Consider the following 23,823-nt stretch of genomic DNA (forward strand, 5'->3'; position numbering starts at 1 on the left):
GTCAGATGGGTAGACTGCAAAATTTTTTTCCCATTCTGTTGGTTGCCAATTCACTCTAATGACTGTTTCTTTTGCTGTGCAGAAGCTGTGGAGTTTGATTAGGTCCCATTTGTCTATTCTGGCTTTTGTTGTCAATGCTTTTGATGTTTTGGTCATGAAGTCCTTGCCTACCCCTATGTCCTGAATGGTTTTGCCTAGATTTTCTTCTAGAGTTTTTATGGAGTTAGGTCTTACGTTTAAGTCTTTAATCCATCTGGAGTTAATTTTAGTGTAAGGTGTCAGGAAGGGGTCCAGTTTCTGCCTTCTGTACATGGCTAGCCAGTTTTCCCAACACCATTTATTAAACAGGGAATCCTTTCCCCATTGCTTGTTTTTGTCTGGTTTGTCAAAGATAAGGTGTTTGTCAAAGATCTTGTTTGTGTTGCCTCTGAGACCTCTGTTCTGTTCCATTGGTCTATATCTCTGTTTTGGTACCAGTACCATGCTGTTTTGATTACTGTAGCCTTGTAGAATAGTTTGAAGTCTGGTAGTGTGATGCCTCCCACTTTGTTCTTTTTTCTTAGAATTGACTTGGATATGTGGGCTCTCTTTTGGTTCCATATGAAGTTTAAGGTGTTTTTTCCCCGTTCTGTGAAGAAGGTCATTGGTAGCTTGATGGGGATAGCATTGAATCTGTAAATTACTTTGGGCAGTATGGGCATTTTCACGATATTGATTCTTCCTAACCATGGACATGGAATGCTTCTCCATCTATTTGTGTCCTCTCTTATTTTGTTGAGCAGTGGCCTGTAGTTCTCCTTGAAGAGGTCCTTTACGTTCCTTGTTAGTTGTATTCCTAGATATTTTATTTTCTTTGTGGCAATTGTGAATGGCAGTTCATTCTTGATTTGGCTTTCTTTAAGTCTGTTATTGGTGTATAGGATTGCATGTGATTATTGCACACTGATTTTGTGTCCTGAGACTTTGCTGAAGTTGCTTCTCAGTTTCAGGAATTTTGGGCTGAGACAATGGGGTCTTCTAGATATACAATCATGTCGTCTGCAAATAGAGACAATTTGACTTCCTCCTTTCCTATTTGAATACCCTTTATTTCTTTTTCTTGCTGATTGCTCTGGCTAGAACTTCCAGTGCTATATTGAATAGGAGTGGTGAGAGACGCATCCTTGTCTAGTGCCAGATTTCAAGGGGAATGCTTCCAAAGTTTGCCCATTCAGTATGATATTGGCTGTTGGTTTGTCATAAATAGCTTTTATTATTTTGAGATACATTCTGTCAATACCTAGCTTATTGAGGGTTTTTAGCATAAAGGGCTGTTGAATTTTGTCAAAGACCTTCTCTGCATCAATTGAGATAATCATTTGGCTTTTGTCTTTGGTTCTGTTTATGTGGTGAATTATGTTTATAGACTTGCGTATGTTGAACCAGTCTTGCATCTCCGGGATGAAGCCTACTTGATCATGGTGGATAAGCTTTTTGATGTGCTGTCACAATGGGCTTGCCAGGATTTTATTGAAGATTTTTGCGTCTATGTTCATCATGGATATTGGCCTGAAGTTTTCTTTTCTTGTTGAGCCTCTGCCGGATTTTGGTATCAGGATGATGGTGGTCTCATAAAATGATTTGGGAAGAATTCCCTCTTTTTGTATTGTTTGAAATAGTTTCAGAAGGAATGGTATCAACTCTTCTTTGTATATCTGGTAGAATTCGGCTGTGAACCCGTCTGGACCTGGGCTTTTACTGGGTGGTAAGCTCTTAATTGCTGCCTCAACTTCAGACCTTGTTATGGGTCTGTTCAGGGTTTCGGCTTCTTCCTGGTTTAGGCTTGGGAGGAGGCAAGTGTCCAGGAATTTATTCATTTCCTCCAGGTTTACTAGTTTATGTGCACAGAGTTGTTTGTAATAATCTCTGATGATGGTTTGAATTTCTGTGTAATCTGTGGTGATATCCCTTTTATTGTTTTTTATTGCATCAATTTGGTTATTCTCTCTTTTCTTTTTTATTAATCTGGCTAGTGGTCTGTCTATTTTGTTGATCTTTTCAAAAAATCAGCTCCTGGATTTACTGATTTTTTGAAGGGTTTTTTGTGTCTCTATCTCCTTCAGTTCTGCTCTGATCTTAGCTATTTCTTGTCTTCTGCTAGACTTTGAGATTTTTTTTATCTTGCTCCTCTAGCTCTTTCAATTTTGATGATAGGGTGTCAATTTTTGATCTCTCCTTGCTTCTCATGTGGGCACTTATTGCTATATATTTTCCTCTAGAGACTGCTTTAAATGTGTCCCAGAGATTCTGGTATGTTGTGTCTTCATTCTCATTGGTTTCGAATAACATCTTTATTTCTGCCTTCATTTCATTGTTTATCCAGTCAACATTCAAGAGCAAGTTGTTCAGTTTCCATGAAGCTGTGCGGTTCTGGGTTAGTTTTTGAATTCTGAGTTCTAACTTGATGGCACTGTGGTCTGAGAGACTGTTATGATTTCCGTTCTTTTGCATTTGCTGAGGAGTGATTTACTCCCAATTATGTGGTCAATTTTAGAGTAGGTGTGATGTGGTGCTGAGAAGAATGTATATTCTGTGGATTTGGGGTGGAGAGTCTGTAAATGTCTATTAGGTTTGCTTGGTCCATGTCTGAGTTCAAGTCCTGGATATCCTTGTTAATTTTCTGTCTGGTTGATCTGTCTAATTATTGACAATGGGGTGTTAAAGTCTCCCACTGTAATTGTGTGGGAGTCTAAGTCTCTTTGTAAGTCATTAAGAACTTGCCTTATGTATCTGGGTGCTCCTGTATTGGGTGTGTATATATTTAGGATTGTTAGCTCTTCTTGTTGCATTGATCCTTTTACCATTATGTAATGTCCTTCTTTGTTTCTTTTGATCTTTCTTGCTTTAAAGTCTAATTTATCAGAGATGAGAATTGCAACTCCTGCTTTTTTTTGGTCTCCACTTGCTTGGTAAATCTTCCTCCATCCCTTTATTTTGGGCCTTTGTGTATCCTTGCATGTGAGATGGGTTTCCTGGATACAGCACACTGATGGGTTTTGTCTTTTTATCCAATTTGCCAGTCTGTGTCTTTTGATTGGGGCATTTAGTCCATTTACATTAGGGTTAATATTGTTATGTGTGAATTTGATACTGCCATTTTGGTGCTAGCTGGCTCTTTTGCCCATTAGTTAATGCAGATTCTTCATTATGTTGATTCTCTTTACCGTTTGGCATGTTTTTGGAGTGGCTGGTGCTGGTTGTTCATTATATGTGTAGAGCCTCTTTCAAGAGCTCTTGTAAAGCAGGCCTGGTGGTGACGAAATCTCTGAGTACTTGCATGTTCACAAAGGATTTTATTTTTCCTTCATTTATGAAGCTTAATTTGTCTGGATAGGAGATTCTGGGTTGAGAGTTTTTTTCTTTAAGGATGTTGAATATTGGCCCCCACCCTCTTCTGGCTTGTAGGGTTTCTTCCGAGAGATCCATTGTGAGTCTGATGGGCTTCCCTTTGTGGGTAACCCGACCTTTCTCTCTGGCTGTCCCTAGTATTTTCTCCTTCATTTCAACCCTGGTGAATCTGATGATTACGTTCCTTCGGGTTGCTCTTCTTGACGAATATCTTTGTGGTGTTCTCTGTATTTCCTGGACTTGAATATTTGCCTGCCTTGCTAGGTTGGGAAATTTTCCTGGATAATATCCTGAAGAGTATTTTCCAGCTTGGATTCATTCTCTTCGTCACATTCAGGTACACCTATCAAAAGTAGATTAGGTCTTTTCACATAGTCCCACATTTCTTGAAGACTTTGTTCATTCCTTTTTACCCTTTTTTCTCTATTCTTGCCTTCCCATTTTATTTCATTGAGTTGATATTCAACTTCTGATATCCTTTCTTCTGCTTGGTCAATTCAGTATCGAAACTTGTGCATGTTTTGCGATGTTCTCGTGTTGTGTTTTTCAGCTCCATCAATTCACGTATATTCCTTTCTATTTTGGTCCATTCTCATTAGCATTTCGTCAAATCTTTTTTCAAGGTTCTTAGTTTCTCTGCATTGGGTTAGAACATGTTCTTTTAGTTCACAGACGTTTCTTCCTACCCACCTTCTGAAGTCTAATTCTGTCATTTCATCACACTCGTTCTCCATCCAACCTTTTTCCCTTGCTGGTGAGGAGTTTTGATTCCTTGTAGGAGGAGAGGTGTTCTAGTTTCGGGTGTTTTCATCCTTTTTGTGCTGGTTTCTTCCCATCTTTATGGATTTATCCACCTGTTGTCTTTGTAGTTGCTGCCTTTTGGATTGGGTCTCTGAGTGGACGTTCTGTTTGTTGATGATGAGGTTATTTCTGTTTCTTAGTTTTCCTTCTAACAGTCTGGCCCCTCTGCTGTAGGTCTCCTGAGGGCCACTCCAGGCCCTGCTTGCCTGGGGATCACCTGCAGCAGCTGCAGAGCAATAAGGGTTGCTACCAGTTTTCTTCTTCTGCTATCTTTGTCCCAGAAGGATACCCGCCAAGTGTCAGTCTGATCTCTCCTTTATGAGGTGGCTCTTTGGATATACGGGGGTCAGGGAGCTGCTTGAGGAGGCAGTCTGTTCTTTATAGGAGCTCAAATGCTGAGCTGTGAGCTCCGTTGTTCATTCAGAGCTGCTGGGCAGGTACATTTAGGTCTGCTGCAGCAGAACTCATAAACCACTTTTTGTTCCCAAGTGCTCTGTTCCAGGGATTTAGGGCTTTATTTATGAGTTCTTTTTTTTTTTTTTTCCTTCAGAGCTGCCCTGCCCAGCAAGGAGGAGCCTAGTCACTGTCTGCCTGTAGAGGCTTTGCTGAGCTGCTGTGGGCTCCACCCAGCTGCCAAGTGAACTTCCCTGCAGTCTTCTTTGTATGGGTGTAGTTAGAACTGCCTCGGCAATGGTGGCCCACCTCTGTATTGGCAGACTCTCTCTGTAATGGCGGGTTGCCTCGTCAATGGTGGGTTGCCTCAGCATTGGCTGACTACCTCCGTAGTGTTGGAGTGCCTAGGTAATGGCGGACACCCCTCCCCCACAGAGCTGGACCGTCCGGGGTTCAGCTGTGCTTGCTGTGAAGCTCTCAATCCAGAGAGTTTCTGATTGCTGTTCTTTTGTGGGGGTGGGACCAGCAGAGCCTGATTGCCTGGCTCCCTGCCTCAGAGCCTTTTTTTTTTTTTTTTTAAGTTGGTGTTCCAGTCACCTGTTGAAGAGGCGCTTGGATCTGTGTGTTTTTCCATGCGGCAACTCACTGCGCTGGCTTAAACAGTGGCACTGAGATTCATGGCGCTTTTTTTGCCCTGGAATCTACTGTCCTGGTTTCCTGTTCAATCCCCTTTTTAACCAGATGAATGGGTGACTTCCTGTGGCTCCAATCGCCAGCCAAAAGGGCACCCAGACCAGTGTATTTTGTACGGAGAACTGCTGTGCCAGAGCGCTGACAAAGCAGCCGAGCGGGGCAAGGCAGCCGCGCTGGCTGACACAGCTTCACTGGCCAAAACAGCTGCCCTGGCAACCCGTGGGGCTCCTCTGCCTGGGAATTTCCTAGTCTGTGGGCAATAAAAATGTGGCGTCCACTCACCCTTTCACTGGGAGCTGCAATCCTGAGCTGTTCCTAAACGGCCATGTTGGATCGATCCCCTGACTTATTTTTCTTGAGAATGTGACAATGATGTATGCTGAGTAGGGTTATTTGGCTTTGTTTCTGGGTGTCTTCAGTGGTGTAGACTCTGTAGATTTTCTTGTATCCAAGGCAAGGGGCCAAAGCTGGGCACTGCTGGGATGTGCAAGCTTGCACTTGAACCCCACAATGGCATGTACAATAGCATGTAAGGGCCAGCCCTTACAGGATTCAGAGAGCAGTCCCCAGGCCTCTGAAGAAACACTTCTTCAAGGAGCAGAGCAACTGCTGCTGTACCAATGACCCCATGAGGCAAATACTGCATTTTAGGTTCCACAGCCTATCAAGGGGTAGCAAGACCCAATTTGCTCTCACACAACCCACGAGGATTCCCTCCCACAGCTGGACACCAGTAGCGAATTGCGACAGTTAGCAAATCCAAATGCAGTTTGCCTTTAGAATGTGAAAATCTTCCAGGCTGCAAAACTTGCTCCCTGGTCAAAACCACTCCTCTCAGACTCAAACCCTGCTGGCCTGGTCCTGCAAGGTGAATGCCCAATTTCATTGCCCACAGCTGAAGCCCATGCTATTCTTGCCTCTCCATTCTGGCCATGAGGATTTCTCTTCCAGTCAAGTTAAGATCACAAGTCCCTGGTTAAACACTCTACAAACCAGTGACTGCCACCAGTATTGGCTGGCAGGTTCCTGTGTAACCCACTATGAGTTAGCATCAGGAGTGACCTCCTTCCACTTGTACTTAAGCCTGGTTGTGCATGTGGGGTACTTCCCAGTGCTCTTCACAGTCTCTTGACTGTTCCCCAAGACTGATCCAGGTTTTGGGTAGCTGAAAAATTTCCCTATGGCCTAGATTGCCTACGTTCCTGGTGGGAATGTGTATTGTGGGGTACTCCCCCTCTATCACATGGAGGGATTGACTCACAGTTTTCCATGTGGACTGCTGTCTGTCTTGTTTTTAGCAGTATCCAAAGTTTTCTTTCACTTTATGGTGAACAATCATGTTTCTTCCTGGATACAAGTTCACAGTGTGAATCTCAACATACGACTTGCTATTTCCAAGTGGGTAAGGATGCTGGCAAAACCATCTATTCTACTAGCTTAGAAAAAAAGTACTCGTCTTTATTTTATTAATGAGAGAACCGAAGTGCATATGTGTTTATAAAACCTATAATCTCAAAATGAATTTTGGGAAGTCATGCTGCCATGGGCAACACAACTTATCTAGCACTTTAGCCTAGTTTCCATTACGCCGCTCATGATTCTGTCTGATTTCTGCCAGGAAAGTTAATGCTGAATCTTTTCTTAAGATGTTCTGCACTACCAGAGGAAATAACCCCAAATAAAGTAAATATACTAGCGTTCTTCCTAAGAACACTGAACCAGGTTTCCATAGGCAGTTAAATTGTTGCTTCTCTAGATGATTGGAGTGAGAGACTCTGGCTATTCTCATAGGTAACTTGTCCCCTGAGATCTTTATGTACATTCAAATCCTTCAATTATTTTTGGTTTCCAGTCATTGGTCTCTAACATCCCAACATGACTCTATTTAACATCATATTAGAGGTTCCACCCTGTGTGTCTACCTTTTGGTGATCACTTATTGATCTCAGTGTAAAAGGTTGTCCATTGTACTAAGTGGCCTTATTTCACACTGGTATATTACTCTGATCCTGCAACAATGGCCAGAGATAAAATGCCCAGCTAAAAATGGGTATGATGATCTTTGCTTAGAGCTCTTTAGCACTTTACAGAGTGTATTTAGAGACTTCTCTTTTTCCTCACAGCAGCAGCCCTGTGTGACAAGTTGGAGAATATTTTTTAATCCTCATCTAATCATTACTTTTCCTTATATCTCCCTTCCTCTAGAGAACTTCAATATTTGTGGCTAGACAGTAAAGAATATTTTCTTTCTTCCTTGAGTAGGACTTGCAATTTGAAGATATCAGCTGAAAGTGTGTTATCTTTCTTGAAGAGCAAGGTAAGTTTCTAGCTCAGTTCTATGATCTTTGTTCAAGGGCAAAAATTTACCCATTGAGTATTCAGAGTCTAGTATCCCAGCTTTTAAAATTTTCATGCTATCATGCTGTTTAGCCACAGTCCAGGTATTACAATAATCTCCATTAATTAGGAAAATGGTGGTTTTATTCAAATAATGGAAGATGGTATTATTCTCATCATTTAAAATTCGTATGCTCAGAGGGCAACAGACATTGGGGCTTATTGAAGGGTGGAGGGTAGGAGGAGGAAGATCAGAAAAAATAACTAATGGGTCCAGGTTTAATACCTGGGTGATGAAATAATCTGTACAACAAACCCCCATGATGCAAATTTACCTACGTAACAAGCCTGCACATGTATCCCTGAACTTAAAAGTAAAAAAAAAAAAAAAAAAAAAAACCTTACACACACAAAAATATGTGTGCTTACAAGAGCACTTAGAAAGTGATGAGCACTCTAAATATTTGTTGAGGCAATGAGTGAATGTATATAAATGAATGAATGAATAAATGAATAAGTCAGTGAATGATCAGTGAGCACATTATAAAATACATTGTCCTGTGTTACTGAAGCACAGTCTCATGGCTAACTTTGCACAAGCTATTCAGAGACTCTTGATGAAAGGTTTTAGACTTTTTAAAATAACGAATCCACATGATTTATATCATGACCCATAATATGTGACCACATGCCTGTGTACACACACACATATATACACGGCAAACTTAAAACTTACGTGCAATCCTATTTTTCACCTACAATGCACCTTTACTCTCTATTTTTTTCTATGCCAAATGAGTTAATATATGAAAAATACATAAAAGAGAATCTGCACATAGTAAGCGCTTTATGTGTTAGAGATCATTCCTAGCAAAAGCCATTATATTTAATTCAGTTTATTCATGCTAGTGTTTTTTTATTCTGTCTTTTCTTGCCTCAGAGAACTTGGAATCTTTTGAATACTACCTGAGACAGAGCTTTTTCTAATGGTATTTATGCATTATTCACGAATTAATTTCCAATTTTAGACTTATATGATTGACTATCTCTTCTTTTCCAGATGCAAGGTAAACTTTTGTGTTCCATATATACATTTAGTAAAATGGGGAATTCATGCAAAAGCAATGGGACAGCTATAGATACTATATTATTTCAGAACAGAAGTAGATGCTTTAAATGTTTTTTCCTAAAAACATATGCTGAGTCCTTATAGTAGAACGATTTATAATCCTTTGGATATATACCCAGTAATGGGATTGCTAAATGTGGCGCATAACACCATGGAATATTACGCAGCCATCAAAAATGATGAGTTTGTGTCCTTTGTAGGGGCATGGATGAACCTGGAAGCCATCATTCTCAGCAAACCGCATGTTCTCACTCATAGGCGGGTGTTGAACAATGAGAACACATGGACACAGGGAGGGGAGCACTACACACTGGGGTCTGTTGGAGGGAAATAGGGGAGGGACAGTGGGGTGTGGGGAGTTGAGGGGAGATGGCAAAGGGAGAAATGCCAGATATAGGTGAGGGGGAGGAAGGCAGCAAATCACACTGCCACGTGTATACCTATGCAACAGTCTTGCATGTTCTTCACATGTACCCCAAAAAACATATGAGAACTTGTTTTTTGAAAATGCAATAAAAAAAAACCATATTCTGAGGCTGGAGTACAGAAATGTCAAAACTTCCATTGATAGTGTATGCAGTGACACTTGTAAAATATCATACTGCTTCCCTAAAGAAGATGAAAAAAGTAAAATAGATAATGCTCTGATTAAGTAGGTGCTAATTTCATCTTATTCACTATCAGGCTTCTGCTGGAAGTGAAACAAACAAAAATAACAGAAGTGTGAATTGACAGCTCTCCAAACTACAAAAAGAACTAAATAAATTAGCAAGATGCAAACAGAATTGTAACCTTCCCCTCATAATCTCATCCTATGACTAGCACATCTATGCTCATTGTAAAGTAGCCAATAGCACATATTTTGATTAGGTTGGAACTCAGTTTCAATTGTTAATCTTGAATATTCTCCACACTGGTTGTATAGTTGTAGAATATCACATAACTTTTCAAATATCCAATCCTTGTAATGGTAAAACAGTAATAATAATAATACTTATCACACACAAACACACACATATCAACATTTATATAAAAAGTTCTTAACATCAGTTGTAGAACATAGTATATTCTAAAAGTGGTTATGTGAGTTTAGTTTGGCAAAAATAATGCTTTTATGGGCAAAACTTATGCAGTGTGGAAAGACAGCAGGCAACAGTAGTTAGCAGATGAATAGTAGTTAGAGGATGAATGCCCTTTCTAATTCAAAACACTATTCATATGCAAGAGCTGATCTAAATAATAATTTTACAACCTACAACTTGCCACCAAAACAGATCTGCAGACTAAAGGAAACCCTCGAATGATGCATTTTCAACTATAAGGGTCTGTATTCAACTAAGAAATGACAAAAATAAAAGATAAGAATGAGTTTAAGAAAAGGAGATTCACGCCTATAATCCTAGCACTTCGGGAGGCTGAGGCGAGCAGATCACGAGGTCAGGAAATCGAGACCATCCTGGCTAACATGGTGAAACCCCATCTCTACTAAACATCAAACAATTAGCTGGTGTGGTGGCACATGCCTGTAGTCCCAGCTACTTTGGAGGCTGAGGCAGGAGAATTGCTTGAACCCAGGAGGCAGAGGTTGCAATGAGCTGAGATCATGCCACTGCACTCCAGCCTGGATGACAGAGTGAGACCATCAAAAAAAAAAAAAAAAAAAAAGAAAATGAGATGCTGCAAAACCAAGCTAAAATGTAAGTTTCAAGGAAGAAATTATACAAAAGAATGGTTCACATGGAATCACTAGAGAAGCCAATTAAGTCAGAATGAGAATTATTGGAAGACACAGAAAATCTCAGTAGCCCCAGTTGTGAGAAAAGACAAATTGAACAGGGGGCTACAAGACTTCAAAATTTACCCACACACAAAGCCCTGCCATCCTCCTTTATGAAACTAACAGAGATCATCATTCCATCCTAATAATAATATTATAGCTAGCTCTCATCAGAATGTGTTGAACATTTAACACTTTGTTCATTGTTTTAAAGTGTATTATTTCATTGAATTTTCAAAATAATGCCTTGAGGTAGGTCTCGTTGATATTTTCATTATGCAGATGAAATAAATCAGGTTTGGGGAAGTTAGTTTGGGATCAATGCCGCCTAGGTAGTAAATGGTAGGACTGATATGCACCACTTCCCAATCCCAAGCTCTATATCTGATGCTGCCTTCCCCTCAGAATTGCCTTTTCTGGTTGTACATTTATCTACTTCTCCAGTTGTCCTGAGACCCTTAATGTGTTAACTCACTGTGAAGCCTGCCTAAGTTTGCACCAACAAAGACAATAAGTAATTGTAAATTGCTTCACATTCAATTTGCTTTAGTTTCAATTTAGATCATTGAACTTGAGAATGACTCTCCTGGGCCCAAAGAGAGGCTTGACTATAATACTTGTGTACATACAAATAAATGACTTAATCTTGTGAGTCTCATAATTTAAATAAATGTAATAACTAATCAACCACATTATATTGTTGAGGGGAATCAATAAATATATATACAAATTGCCTAGAACAGTTCCCAGTATGTGAGCAACATAAATATATATATATATGTTTTACTAGATTAGGAAAAACTAAATTGGCAGAAAAATTAATTGCAGATGAGTCATCTTGTACATATCATTAATTAAATATACCACATATCAGTTTATAAATTTATAAAGTGGCAATATTGGAATATTATTTATAAAGGTCCCCTGGATTCAACAGATTGTAACTCTGTAGATAATGCACTAAATATTGTTGTTAAACCTATGCTTTAGATCAATAGAATTTTGAAGTACAAATCATTGCTCTAATTACATAATGAACATAGTATTTATACATTTCTAAATCTCTTTTTTGTTTATCACTCTATTCCTTTATTTCTCATTACTATAGGACATCTTGCAATTCCCAGATAATACTGATGGAGAATTGTACAGAAGTTACAAAGTTCATTCTTCTAGGACTAACCGATGCCCCAGAACTACAGGTCCCCCTCTTTATCTTGTTTACCCTCATCTACCTCCTCACTCTGTGTGGGAACCTGGGGATGATGCTGCTGATCCTGCTGGAGTCTTGTCTCCACACTCCCATGTACTTCTTTCTCAGTAACCTGTCTCTGGTGAACTTTGGATACTCCTCAGCTGTCACTCCCAAGGTCATGGCTGAGTTCCTTACAGGAGACAAGGTCATCTCCTACAATGCATGTGCTGTTCAGATGTTCCTCTTTGTAGCCTTGGCCACTGTGGAAAATTACTTATTGGCCTCAATGGCCTATGACCGCTATGCAGCAGTGTGCAAACCCCTATATTACACCACCACCATCACAGCCAGTGTATGTGCTTGTCTGGCCCTAGGCTCTTATGTCTGTGGCTTCCTAAATGCCTCATTCCACATTGGGGACATAGTCAGTCTCTCTTTCTGTAAGTCCAATCTGGTACATCACTTTTTCTGTGATGTTCCAGCAGTCATGGCTCTGTCTTCCTCCGATAAACATATTAGTGCGGTGATTCTGGTTTTTATGTCAAGCTTTAATATCTTTTTTGCTCTTTTAGTTATCTTGATCTCCTACCTGTTCATATTCATCACCATCTTGAAGATTCATTCAGCTAAGGGACACCAAAAAGCGTTGTCTACCCGTGCCTCTCACCTCACTGCAGTCTCCATCTTCTATGGGACAGTCATCTTCACGTATTTGCAGCCCAGCTCCAGCCACTCCATGGATGCAGACAAAATGGCATCCGTGTTCTATGCTGTGATCATCCCCATGTAGAACCCTGTGGTTTATAGCCTGAGGAACAGAGAAGTCAAGAATGCATTCAAGAAAGTGTTGAGAAGGCAAAAATTTCTGTAAGATTGGAATTTTAACATTGCTGTATACACAAAAATGTTGTTTCACTGATCTCAGACCTTCCTCATGCAATGAGTTACATTTGAAACACCACAATACATTTGTTTATGAGGTGATATTCTTACCTCTTTAGAAGTCAATTATTTAATAAAAAGAAAACATTCTCAGAAATGTAACACCTGAATGTGGAAGGCTAAAGGGAATTATTAGAATTTTTGGAAGTCACTGATCACACCTTACTAATGACATTTGGTTTATTCACTTGTTCCACTTGCATTTTCTCTATCACATTCCAATGCAAACATACTTGTTAAACAGGAACACCAACAACTCCTCTTGTGGGCACATTCTCATCTTGTCTGAGATCTTAGAGGAAGAGCTTTCAACTCTTTCTCATTCAATACAATGCTGGCTGTGGATTTATTGTATGTTGCCTTTGTTATGTGAAGCTATAGTCCTTCTATTCCTGATTTGTTGAGGTTTTTATCATGAAGCGATGTTGAATTTTGTTGAATTTTTTTTCTGCATCTATTGAAATAATCGTGTTTTTATCCTTTTTTTGCTAATGTGATGTATCACATTTGTTGATTTGCATATGTTAAACTATTTCTGCATCCCTGGAAAAAAAATCCCACTTGATCGTGGTGAATGATCTCTTTAATGTGCTGTTGAATTTTTATTGCTAGCATTTTGTTGAATATTTTTGCATCTACATTCACCATGGATATTGGCCTGTAGCTTTCTTTCTTTCTGAGTCCTTGTGTGGTCTTGGTTTTAGGGTAATTATCACCTCAGAGCATGAATGTGGAAGTGTTCCATTCTTTTCAATTATTTTCTATAGTTTGTGAACAATTATAAAAAAAAACAATTTTTTTTTGGTAGAATTCAGCAGTGAAGCCATGAGGTCCTGCACTATTCTTTGATTGGAGACTTTATTATTTTTTATTTTTTTTATTTTTTGTTATTTATTATTATTTTTTTTTAGACGGAGTTTCACTCTTGTTACCCAGGCTGGAGTGCAATGGCGCAATCTCGGCTCACCGCAACCTCCGCCTCCTGGGTTCAGGCAATTCTCCTGCCTCAGCCTCCTGAGTAGCTGGGATTACAGACATGCGCCACCATGCCCAGCTGATTTTTTGTATTTTCAGTAGAGACGGGGTTTCACTGTGTTGTCCAGGATGGTCTCGATCTCTTGACCTCGTGATCCACCCGCCTCAGCCTCCCAAAGTACTGGGATTACAGGCGTGAACCACCGCGCCTGGCCGATTGGAGACTTTATTACTGATTCAATTTCATTAATCATTGTTGTTCTCTTTAGATATTATATTTTTAAAATTCAACCTTACTAGGTTTTCTATATCCAGGAATGTATCTATTTATTCTAGGTTTTCCAATTTGTTGAAATACAATTGTTTACAGCAGTTTCTTATCATCTTTTACATTTCTTTAGTATCAGTTGTAATGGCTTCTTTTTCATCTCTGATTTTATAGATTTGCTGATTATTCTGATTTGATCATTCCACAGTGTACACATATGTTGAAATATAATTTTGTACCCATTAAATATATACAATTATTGTTTTTCAATTAAAAATAAAATAATAAAAATAATATATGTCGAGACAAATGAAAACAAAAACACAACATACCAAAGCTGATGGGATGTAGCAAAAACATTACTAAGAAGGAAATTTCTGACAATAAATGACTGCATTAAAAGAAGAAAGATTTCAAATAAACAACCTAACTGTACACTTCAAAGAACTAGAACAAATTAAGATAAAAATTAGAAGAAGGAAATAATAAATATGAGAGCAGAAAAAAAGTAAAAAATATAAAAACAATAGAAAAATCAGTGAACATAAGAGTTAGTTTTTTTGAAAAGATAAAATTGGCAAATGCTTAAATAGACTTATTAAGCAAAGGAGAGAAATGATTCAAATTTTTTTAAATGAAAGTTGTGAAATTATAACTGATATCACCAAAGTAAAAAGGATTGTAAGAGACTATTATGAACAATTTTATACCTAGAGACTGAGTAACCAAGAAGAAATGAATAAATTCCTAGAATCATAAAACATACCAAGACTGAATCATGAAAAAACACAAAGTCTGGATAGACAAATAATGGGTAAAGAGATTGAATCAGTAATCAAAAATCTCCCCTGAATTAAATCCCAGAACCAGATGACTCCTCTGGTGAAATTTACCAAACATTTTTGAAAAGAGGAACGGCCAATTATTATCACATTCTTCCAAATAACTAAAGAGAAGAGAACACTTTTAAACTAATTTTATGTGACCAGCATTATTCTCATATTCAAAACAAGAAAAAGGTACCATAAGAAATGGAAACTACAGACAATATTTCTGATGACTGTAGATAAGACATTCTCAATAGGGGATTGTTTCATATTAATCCTTCTTAAGCTTTGTGAGCTTTTTCTAAGTGCAGATTTATGAAATTAATCAAGTTTGGGAAGTTGGAGACCATAATTTTTTAAATATTTCTTCTGAACTTTTTCTTATTTCACCTCTCATTCATGTACTCTACTGTGCTAATGTTGGTATAATTGACAGCATGCAATAAGTCTCAAGTTCTTTTCGTTTTGTCTTCATTCTATTTTTCTTTCTTCTCCTCAGACCAGATTACGTTAATTGACATGTCTAGAAATTTACTCATTTGGCCAGACATGGTGGCTCATTTCTACAATACCAGCACATTGGGTTGCTGAGGCAGATGGATCACTTGAGTGCAGTAATACAAAACCAGCCTGGGCAACATGACAAAAACTTGACTCAAAAAAAAAAAAAAAAGAAGAAGAAAATGTAGCCAGGTGTGTTCATGCATGCCTGGGTCCCCAGCTACTTGGGAGGCTGAGGCAGGAGGATCACTTAGAGCCAAGAGGTGGAGACTGTAGTGATCCATGATCATACCACTGTACTACAGCCTGGGTGACAGCATAAGACTTTGTCTCAAAAAAAAAAGAATGAAGGAAGGAAGGAAGGAAGGAAGAAAGGAAGGAAGGGAGGAAAGGAGGGAGGGAAGGAGGGAGGGAGGGAAGGAGGGAGGGAGGGAGGGAGAGAGGAAGGGAGGGATGGGGGGAAGGAGTTCACTGATTTTTTTCTTCCCTCGTCAAATAATTGTTAGAACTCTCTGGTGATTTTTTTATTTCACTCATTGTACTTTTCAGTTCCAGAAATTCAATCTGGTTTATTTTAGTCAATTGTATTTTAATTGATATTTACTATATATTAAAACACCATTGTCCTAGTTTTCTTTAGTTCCTTGTCAGGTTTTTTCATAATATTTTTGAACCCATTTAAGGCAACTGATTTAAGATTTTTGTCTTCTAGGTATAACATTTGTGCTTCCACAGGACAATTTCTGTTAATTTTTGTTTTCTTGTAAATTGGACATTGTTTCTTGATCCTTCATATATGTCTTATTTTTGGTTGAAAGTTTGACATTTTAAAAATTATGGTAATTCTGGAAGTCAAATTATCTCCCCCTCACACCCCCTGTTTCATTTGTGGTTGCTTGCTCTAGGTGCAGTTGTTTATTAAGTAAGTTTTATTAAAATATTTTAAAAAATGTATTTATTGTCATATGTGGCCTCTGATGTCTCTGTTTCTTTACTTGTGGTCACATAGCAGTTTGACAGATACTTTCTAAAAATGTGATGTGAAGTCACCTTTTTCTTTATTCATCATTCACTTTGTTTCTGTAGATCCTTGACTATTTTCCAGAGTTCAAACCAAGTTGATTGTGCCAGTTTTTGCTTGCCTTTTTAGTGTTTCTGTGGAGTAACAGGCCCTTAAAATATTCTAATCTATCATTTTTCCTGCCCCTGTCTTACAAGGAACTGGTAACTGGATTTAGAACCCACCAAATAATTCAGATTAATCTCCATCTCACTATCCTTAATTTGATCGTAACTGCAAAGCCATTGTCATATAAAGTTTACAGATTCCAGGTATTAGAATCTGATATTTCGGAAGATTGTTATTTAGCATGATACAGATTTGTTTCTCACTTATGCTACTACATGTCTATCAGGCAGGTTGTCTGGCTAAATGAAAAGCTATATGTGGTCACTCAAAGACACCAGCTGATGAAGGTATCACCATCTGTTGCTGCACCTGCTGGAACATTAAGCCTTTTGATTATCATAGCAGGAGACGAAATAACTGGAGAATAGGGTGTATGCTTCAACCAACATTACAATTCTTTTCATAGTTCATTATCTATAACTATTACATGTCCTGCCTTGCTGGAATGGGACACACACATATAGAAAAGCAAGTGGATTTTTCGTGTACTACTATTTTTGTGACCCATCTATGGACTTTTTTAAATTGCATTTTAGGTTTTGGGGTACATGTGAAGAACATGCAAGATTGTTGCATAGGTACACACATGGCAGTGTGATTTGCTGCCTTCCTCTCCTCCACCAATATCTGGCATTTCTCCCCATGCTATCTCTCCCCGCTGCCCCACCTCCTCATCTTTTTAAATAATAAATATTAATATTTATCCCATGGGACATCTGCTATGTGGTAGATAGTGTGCTGTGCTCTATAAATATGTCATGTGAATATCTTCTTGAAATTTTTATGAGAATGACAAGATAGTATTTTCTTCTTCCTTACAGAAGAAGTTTGAAAAGGGTGCATTTCTTACTCAAATTTGAAGTGAAGCAACCTTGGTGCACAGAACAAATGTTTAACTATGATACTTGCTTGTGCTAAGGCAGATGTGATAAGTCTGTTTGGGGGTGTGGTGTGGGCTCAAAAGCAACAGTGCAAAGTGATTAATCTGTGCAAAAGGATGAATATGTCTCCTTTGTTGGAAAAGAAAAGCATTCCTAGACCAGAATTGTGGTGATAAAGTACATAAGTGTTAAGAAGATTTCTAAGGAGATTTCTCAAGATGTCTTAGAGAAAAATAAAAAATGAAAGTAAAATAAAAATTAATTTAAAAAACCATTAAAATATAAAATGCTGATAAAGAAATGAAACAATTTTAATCGACTGCTAGTGGGTATTCAAAATAGTAGAGTATCTTCAGAAAAGATGTTGGCAGTTTCTTATTCAGATAAACCTCTACTCACCATATGACAATTCAATCTGACTTGTCAATATTTATTCAAATGAAATGAAAATTTATGTTCACCTCAGAAGTCTTTTCTTTTTTTTTTTGAGACAGAGTCTCACTCTGTCACCTAGGCTGCAGTGCAGTGGTGCGATCTCAGCTCACTGCAGCCCCCGCCTCCCAGGTTAAAGTGATTTTTCTGCCTCAACCTCCTTACTAACTGGGATTACAGGTGCCTGCCACCATGCTTGGCTAATTTTTGTATTTTTAGTAGATACAGGGCTTCACTGTGTTGGCCAGACTGGTCTCAAACTCCTGACCTCAAGTGATCCACCCACCTTGGCCTCTCAAAGTGCTAGGATTACAGGCATGAGTCAGTGTGCCCGACCCAGAAATCTTTAATGAAAAGTTTAGATCAGCTTTATTTCTAATCACCAAACATCAAAATGAATATAAATGTTTCTCAGTTGCACAATGAGAAATACAATCTATAGTATCCACATAATGCAATATTCTACAATAAAAAGGATTTAACTCTGACATAGGCAACAATATGCGTGAGTCTTAATTGCTAAGTGAAAGTGAAAGATGCCAGACTCAAAGACTACATATTCCGGGATGATATTTAAAGACATAAGGTTATATTTAAAGATATTCTAGCAAAGGCAAAATTATTTACACAAAAATAATTTACTTGTTGCCAGGGTAGCGGGTGGGAATAGAGGTTACCAAAAAGTAGGTTCAGATAATTTTTTTATGTGACTGTTGTAGTCATTATGTAACCATATATTTGACAAAATTCTTAGAACTATACAATAAAGTGTGTATTAATACTGGGCATTACTTTATATGAATTATGCATTAATTAGAGAATGGAAAAAAGAAATAACAAATTATGTGTGCATATTAAAAATAATCAGCTTGATCCCCACAGGCAGTTTAATTGGTTCTTCACCAGGAAAGTAGAATGGGGAGTTGTAGATCCTCTCACAGGGTACATCTCCAGAGATCTCCATGCCCCTATAATTATCTTTATATCTCCATATATTAGCATCTGAAATCCCAACATGACTCAACTTAATGTAGTTTTAGATAGAACTCACTGTGTACAGAGCTCCGCAGATCATCATGTATTCATCTAAACGATAATTGCTTTTAGTTCACGCATGCCTTCTGACCAAGCTCAGGGAAAACATCCCAATTTAAAAATTACATTGACTGACTTTCACATGATGACCCCTTAACAAGATGTTTCACAGGGCTCCCTTATTTGTTATTTACAGATGCAATTCTGTGGATTATGTAAGAGAGGTAGTATTAATATGTTTATTTTCTCAGGAAAGGAGAAGATAAGTAACACAGAAAGTGTTACAGAGATTGTATTTCTCATTGTGCAACTGAGAAACATTTATTCTTTAAGTGCACAGAAAGAATTAAGAGTAGATTCAGGACTTGTTCCATATTAATGTTCCTCCCTTTATTTTCCCATGCCTAAGAGACCTTGAAACCTGTTGACCACTATCTGAAAGCAAGCTTCTCTAAACATATTTATGCAATATTCCATGACTGATTTTCTGATTACAGATCAACTATTCTGTATTGACTGTTTCTGCTCATCCAGCTGTAAGGTAAGCTTCTATATCTAAGAAACATTTTAGAGAGAAGTGTAACTCATGCAAAAGCATTGGGGGAGCTATACCTACTATAAGTTATTTGAGAGCAGAAATAGATGTTTTCAAAATTTTTTCTAAAATACTGAGGTGAGTGTAGGGCATAAATGTTCTATTATAGGAAATTTAGTGATTCTTATGAAATATGCTTCTTTCTCCAAAGATATGAACCAAAAAATAAGATAGATGATGTTCTGATTGACTAGGTGGTAATTTTATCAGTTTGTTATATATTGGCTTCTCATTAGCTGTACAAAGACAAAAACAAACAAATAAAAATGAGTGAAATGTTTATTCTTTAAACTACAAAAGGGTGTTAAATGAATCAACAAGCTATGACCTGTGTTTTAATTTTTTTTAATAATCTCATTCTTATTACTATTAGCACATCTACATATGTTGACAGTGATGTGCGGCTGAAAGGTTTGACTTTTGAATTGAATGTTTGACTTTTAGATTGAAGATGGATTTATTTAACTCTTGAATCTTGACTCTCAAATTAGCCATAGAATTTTGAAGCATCACATCACTTCTCAAATTCTCAATGTTCTTAATGATAAAGTAATAACATAATAATAATACCTAACTCTCTCTCTCTCTCTCTCTCTCACACACACACACACACACACACACACACACACACACACAATTTATATATAAAGTTTTTATTATTGGTTGTAGAACATAGTGTGTGCTAAAAGCAGTCATGTATGTTAAAGTTAGCAACATAACATCTTCATGAGTCAGGCTTGGAAAGTGAACTTGCCAAGTGTTTAAGAGAAAGACAGTAGGATACAGTAGTTAGTATTGGTTGGATACCCTTCTAAAGACCTTAATCCAGGTACAAAGATTTAAAAGTATTGTTTCTGATTTCATTCATTTATCATGGCTGTGTAGTATTCCATGGTGTATATGTACCACATCTTCTTTATCCAATCTACCATTGATGGGCACCAGGGCTGATTCTATGCCTTTGCTGTTGTGAATAGCATGCTGATAATCGTACAGATAAATGTGGCTTTTTAAAAAAATTTCCAACTTTTAAGTTCAGGGGTACATGTGCAGGATGTGCAGGTTTGTTACATAGTTAAACATGTGCCATGGTGATTAGTTGTGCAGATCATCCCATCGCCCAGCACACGTTAGCTTTTTTTCCTGATGCTCTTGCTCCTCCTACCTGCCACTGTCTGACAGGCCCCACTGTGTTTTTCTCCACCAGGTGTCCATGTGTTTTCATCATTCAGTTCCCACTTAAAAGTGAGAGCATGCAGTATCTGATTTTCTGTTTCTGCATTAGTTTACTGAGAATAATGGCTTCCAGATCTGTCAATGTCCCTGCAAAGGAGATGATCTCATACCTTTTTATGGCTGCATAGTATCCTGTGGTATATATGTACCATATTTTCTTTATCCTATCTATCATTGATGGACGTTTAGGTTGATCATGTCTTTGTCTTTGTAGTAAAATGACTTATTTATTTTTGGGTATATACTGGGTCAAATAGTAGCTTTTTTAAAAGTTCTTTAAGAAATCTGTACACTGGGAAATACTACATAGCCATAGAAAAGAAATCACGTCCTTTGCAGCAACATGGATGAGTCTGGAGGCCATAATCCTAAGCAAAGTAACACAAGAACAGAAAACCAAATACTGAACATTCTCACTAACAAGTGAGAGCTAAATGATGAAAACACATGGACATGAATATGATAACAACAGACCCTGCAGACTACTAGAGGGTGGAGAAAGGGAAGGTGGGGTTAAAAACTACCTATCAGATAGTATGCTCACTAGCGGGGGACAGAATCCCTACTCCAAACCTCAGCATCTCACAATGTTTCCATGTAACAAATCTGCACATGTAACTCTTGTATCTAAAATGAACTTTGAAATTTAAAAACATTAAAATAAATACATAGTAAAATATTGTTTCTAAACAAGAATAAATTCAAATAAAATATTTTATCACATGGAATTTGCCACCAAATCAGATCTGTGAGCTAAATAAAGATACCACAAAATGTAGGAAATTTTAACCCTTAATCTTTGATTTGACTATGGAATAACACAAATAAGAGAAAGAACGAGTTTAGGAAAAAGGGACTTTTTTACCCACACTAAAATGTGGATTTCAAGGGAGAAATTAAGAAAAAAGAATGACTCCCATGAATTTTCCGGAGCAGGCAATCATTTGCTTGGAGGAGGAACAAACTGAGAATCACTGAAGAACACAGAAAATCTCAGTGGTCCTAGTATGGAGGAAAAGAAAATTGGAGATAGGAGTTTCAAGATTTCAAAACTCACCCATGCTCAAAGCCCTGCTTGTCACCATCCACCTTTACTAAACCAACAAAAAGATTATCAACCATCCTAATAATAATATTTAATATTATAACTAGCACTCATTAGGCCATGCTTAACATTAGCATTTTTAATGCATTATCTTATTTAATTCTCACAATAATACCTCAAAGTAGATCTCATTACTGTTCTAGTTTTACAGAAGAAAATGTGATGTTTAAGGGAGTTAGATTAGAACCAATGATTCCCAGGTGGTAAGTAGTGGACTGATATGCATCTTTTCCAAGAACTCAAGCTCTGTATCTGATGATAGGCTTCTCTCAAAATTGTTTCTGCTAGTTGAACATGCCCCTAACACCCCAGTTATCCCACCACATTTACTATGCATATGTTATTCACTTACTTCATTGTGAAATCTAAAACACTGAGTTTGCACCAAAGAAGACAATGAGTGATTGTAAATTGGGTTGAATTCAATTTGATTTAAATTCAGTTTAGACCATTAGACTTAGGAAACACTCAGCATGGGTTCAAAGGTTGGCATGGGTCCAAAGCACGTCTTGCCATTTAATACATGTGTAAATATGAATACATTATTCCATCTTCTGTGCTTCATAATTTAAATGAATGCAACAACTAATCAAATTTACAATATTGTTGCAAGGAAAAAATGAATGTATATCTAAAATGTCTAGAGAAGTTCTTGGCAAATTAGTAACGTGTCAGCTTTTCCTGTGCTCAGGAAAAGTGAATTGACAGATAGATGCATCCGGACAAGTCATCTTGATCACGTTAGTAAATTTTCTTCATATGAGTTTACAAATTTATAAAATTTGAAAGTTGTGTAGATAATCTATTAAGATTCTTCAGATTCAACAGTATGTAACTCTATATAATTAATGCACTAAATTTGGTTGTCGAGGCCATGCTTTTTCTAGGAAATCTTAGAAATCAAGTACAAGTTACTGCTACAACGAAGGAATACATATTGTACTGATACTTTTCAATTTTAATTCAATTATTTAATCACACTGTTCCTTTTTGTATTGCTACAAGCATCCTATGAGTACCCAGAACAATGATGGAAAATAAGACAGAAGTAACACAATTCATCCTTCTAGGACTAACAAATGACTCAGAACTGCAAGTTCCCCTCTTTATAATGTTCCTCTTCATCTATATTATCACTCTGGTTGGAAACCTGGGAATTATTGTATTGATATTCTGGGATTCCTGTCTCCACAATCCCATGTATTTTTTTCTCAGTAACTTGTCTCTAGTGGACTTTTGCTACTCTTCAGCTGTCACTCCAATGGTCATGGCTGGATTCCTTATAGAAGATAAGGTCATCTCCTACAATGCATGTGCTGCTCAAATGTACATTTTTGTAGCTTTCGCCACTGTGGAAAATTACCTTTTGGCCTCAATGGCCTATGACCGCTATGCAGCAGTGTGCAAACCCCTACATTACACCACGACCATGACAACAAGTGTGTGTGTTTATCTGACCATAGGCTCCTACCTCTGTGGTTTCCTCAATGCCTCCATCCACACTGGGGACACATTTAGTCTCTCTTTCTGTAAGTCCAATGAAGTCCATCACTTTTTCTGTGATATTCCAGCAGTCATGGTTCTCGCTTGCTCTGATAGACGTGTTAGCGAGCTTGTTCTTGTTTATGTTGTGAGCTTCAACATCTTTTTTGCTCTCCTGGTTATCTTGATATCCTACATATTCATTTTTATCACCATCCTAAAGATGCACTCAGCTTCAGGATACCAGAAGGCTTTGTCCACCTGTGCCTCTCACTTCATTGCAGTCACCATCTTCTATGGGACTATTATCTTCATGTACTTACAGCCCAGCTCCAGTCACTCCATGGACACAGACAAAATGGCATCTGTGTTCTATACGATGGTCATCCCCATGCTGAACCCCCTGGTCTATAGCCTGAGGAACAAGGAAGTGAAGAGCACATTCAAGAAAGTTGTTGAGAAGGCAAAATTGTCTCTAGGATTGTGAGTTTAACACTGTAGGATTCACCATGACCTATTTCTCTCGGATCTTCTCCATGTTCTGAATCACATTTAAGGTCCACAATAATGTTAAATTCCTGAAGTGATGTCCATGCCTGTTTAAAACTCTATTGTCTAGATAAAAAGAAACATTATGTCCAGA

The 23,823-nt window shown here is 37.8% G+C and overlaps 2 protein-coding genes and 1 long non-coding RNA gene across 3 annotated transcripts in view; all 3 read left to right on the top strand.

The window, feature by feature from the left end:
- LOC116555000 (olfactory receptor 5B2) overlaps positions 1–13,089 on the top strand; it is a 26,928-nt gene extending 13,839 nt beyond the window's left edge. Inside the window, exons 2-4 of the mRNA XM_032283326.1 lie at positions 7,537–7,591; positions 8,552–8,678; positions 11,626–13,089. Coding sequence (XP_032139217.1) covers positions 11,654–12,502 — 849 coding nt within the window. The 5' untranslated portion in view covers positions 7,537–7,591; positions 8,552–8,678; positions 11,626–11,653 and the 3' untranslated portion in view covers positions 12,503–13,089. The remainder of the gene's footprint in view (positions 1–7,536; positions 7,592–8,551; positions 8,679–11,625) is intronic.
- The window catches only part of LOC116555001, a 20,269-nt gene continuing 5,537 nt past the window's right edge, over positions 9,092–23,823 (top strand). The window contains exon 1 of the long non-coding RNA XR_004270341.1: positions 9,092–9,137. This is a non-coding gene — a long non-coding RNA (uncharacterized LOC116555001). The remainder of the gene's footprint in view (positions 9,138–23,823) is intronic.
- On the top strand, positions 22,726–23,667 carry LOC116554999 (olfactory receptor 5B3). The gene has a single exon (XM_032283325.1). It carries the CDS (start codon positions 22,726–22,728, stop codon positions 23,665–23,667), a length of 942 nt encoding a protein of 313 aa, XP_032139216.1.

Source organism: Sapajus apella, unplaced genomic scaffold (assembly GCF_009761245.1).
Source record: "Sapajus apella isolate SASKATOON/1434 unplaced genomic scaffold, GSC_monkey_1.0 scaffold14, whole genome shotgun sequence".
NCBI lineage: Eukaryota > Metazoa > Chordata > Mammalia > Primates > Cebidae > Sapajus > Sapajus apella.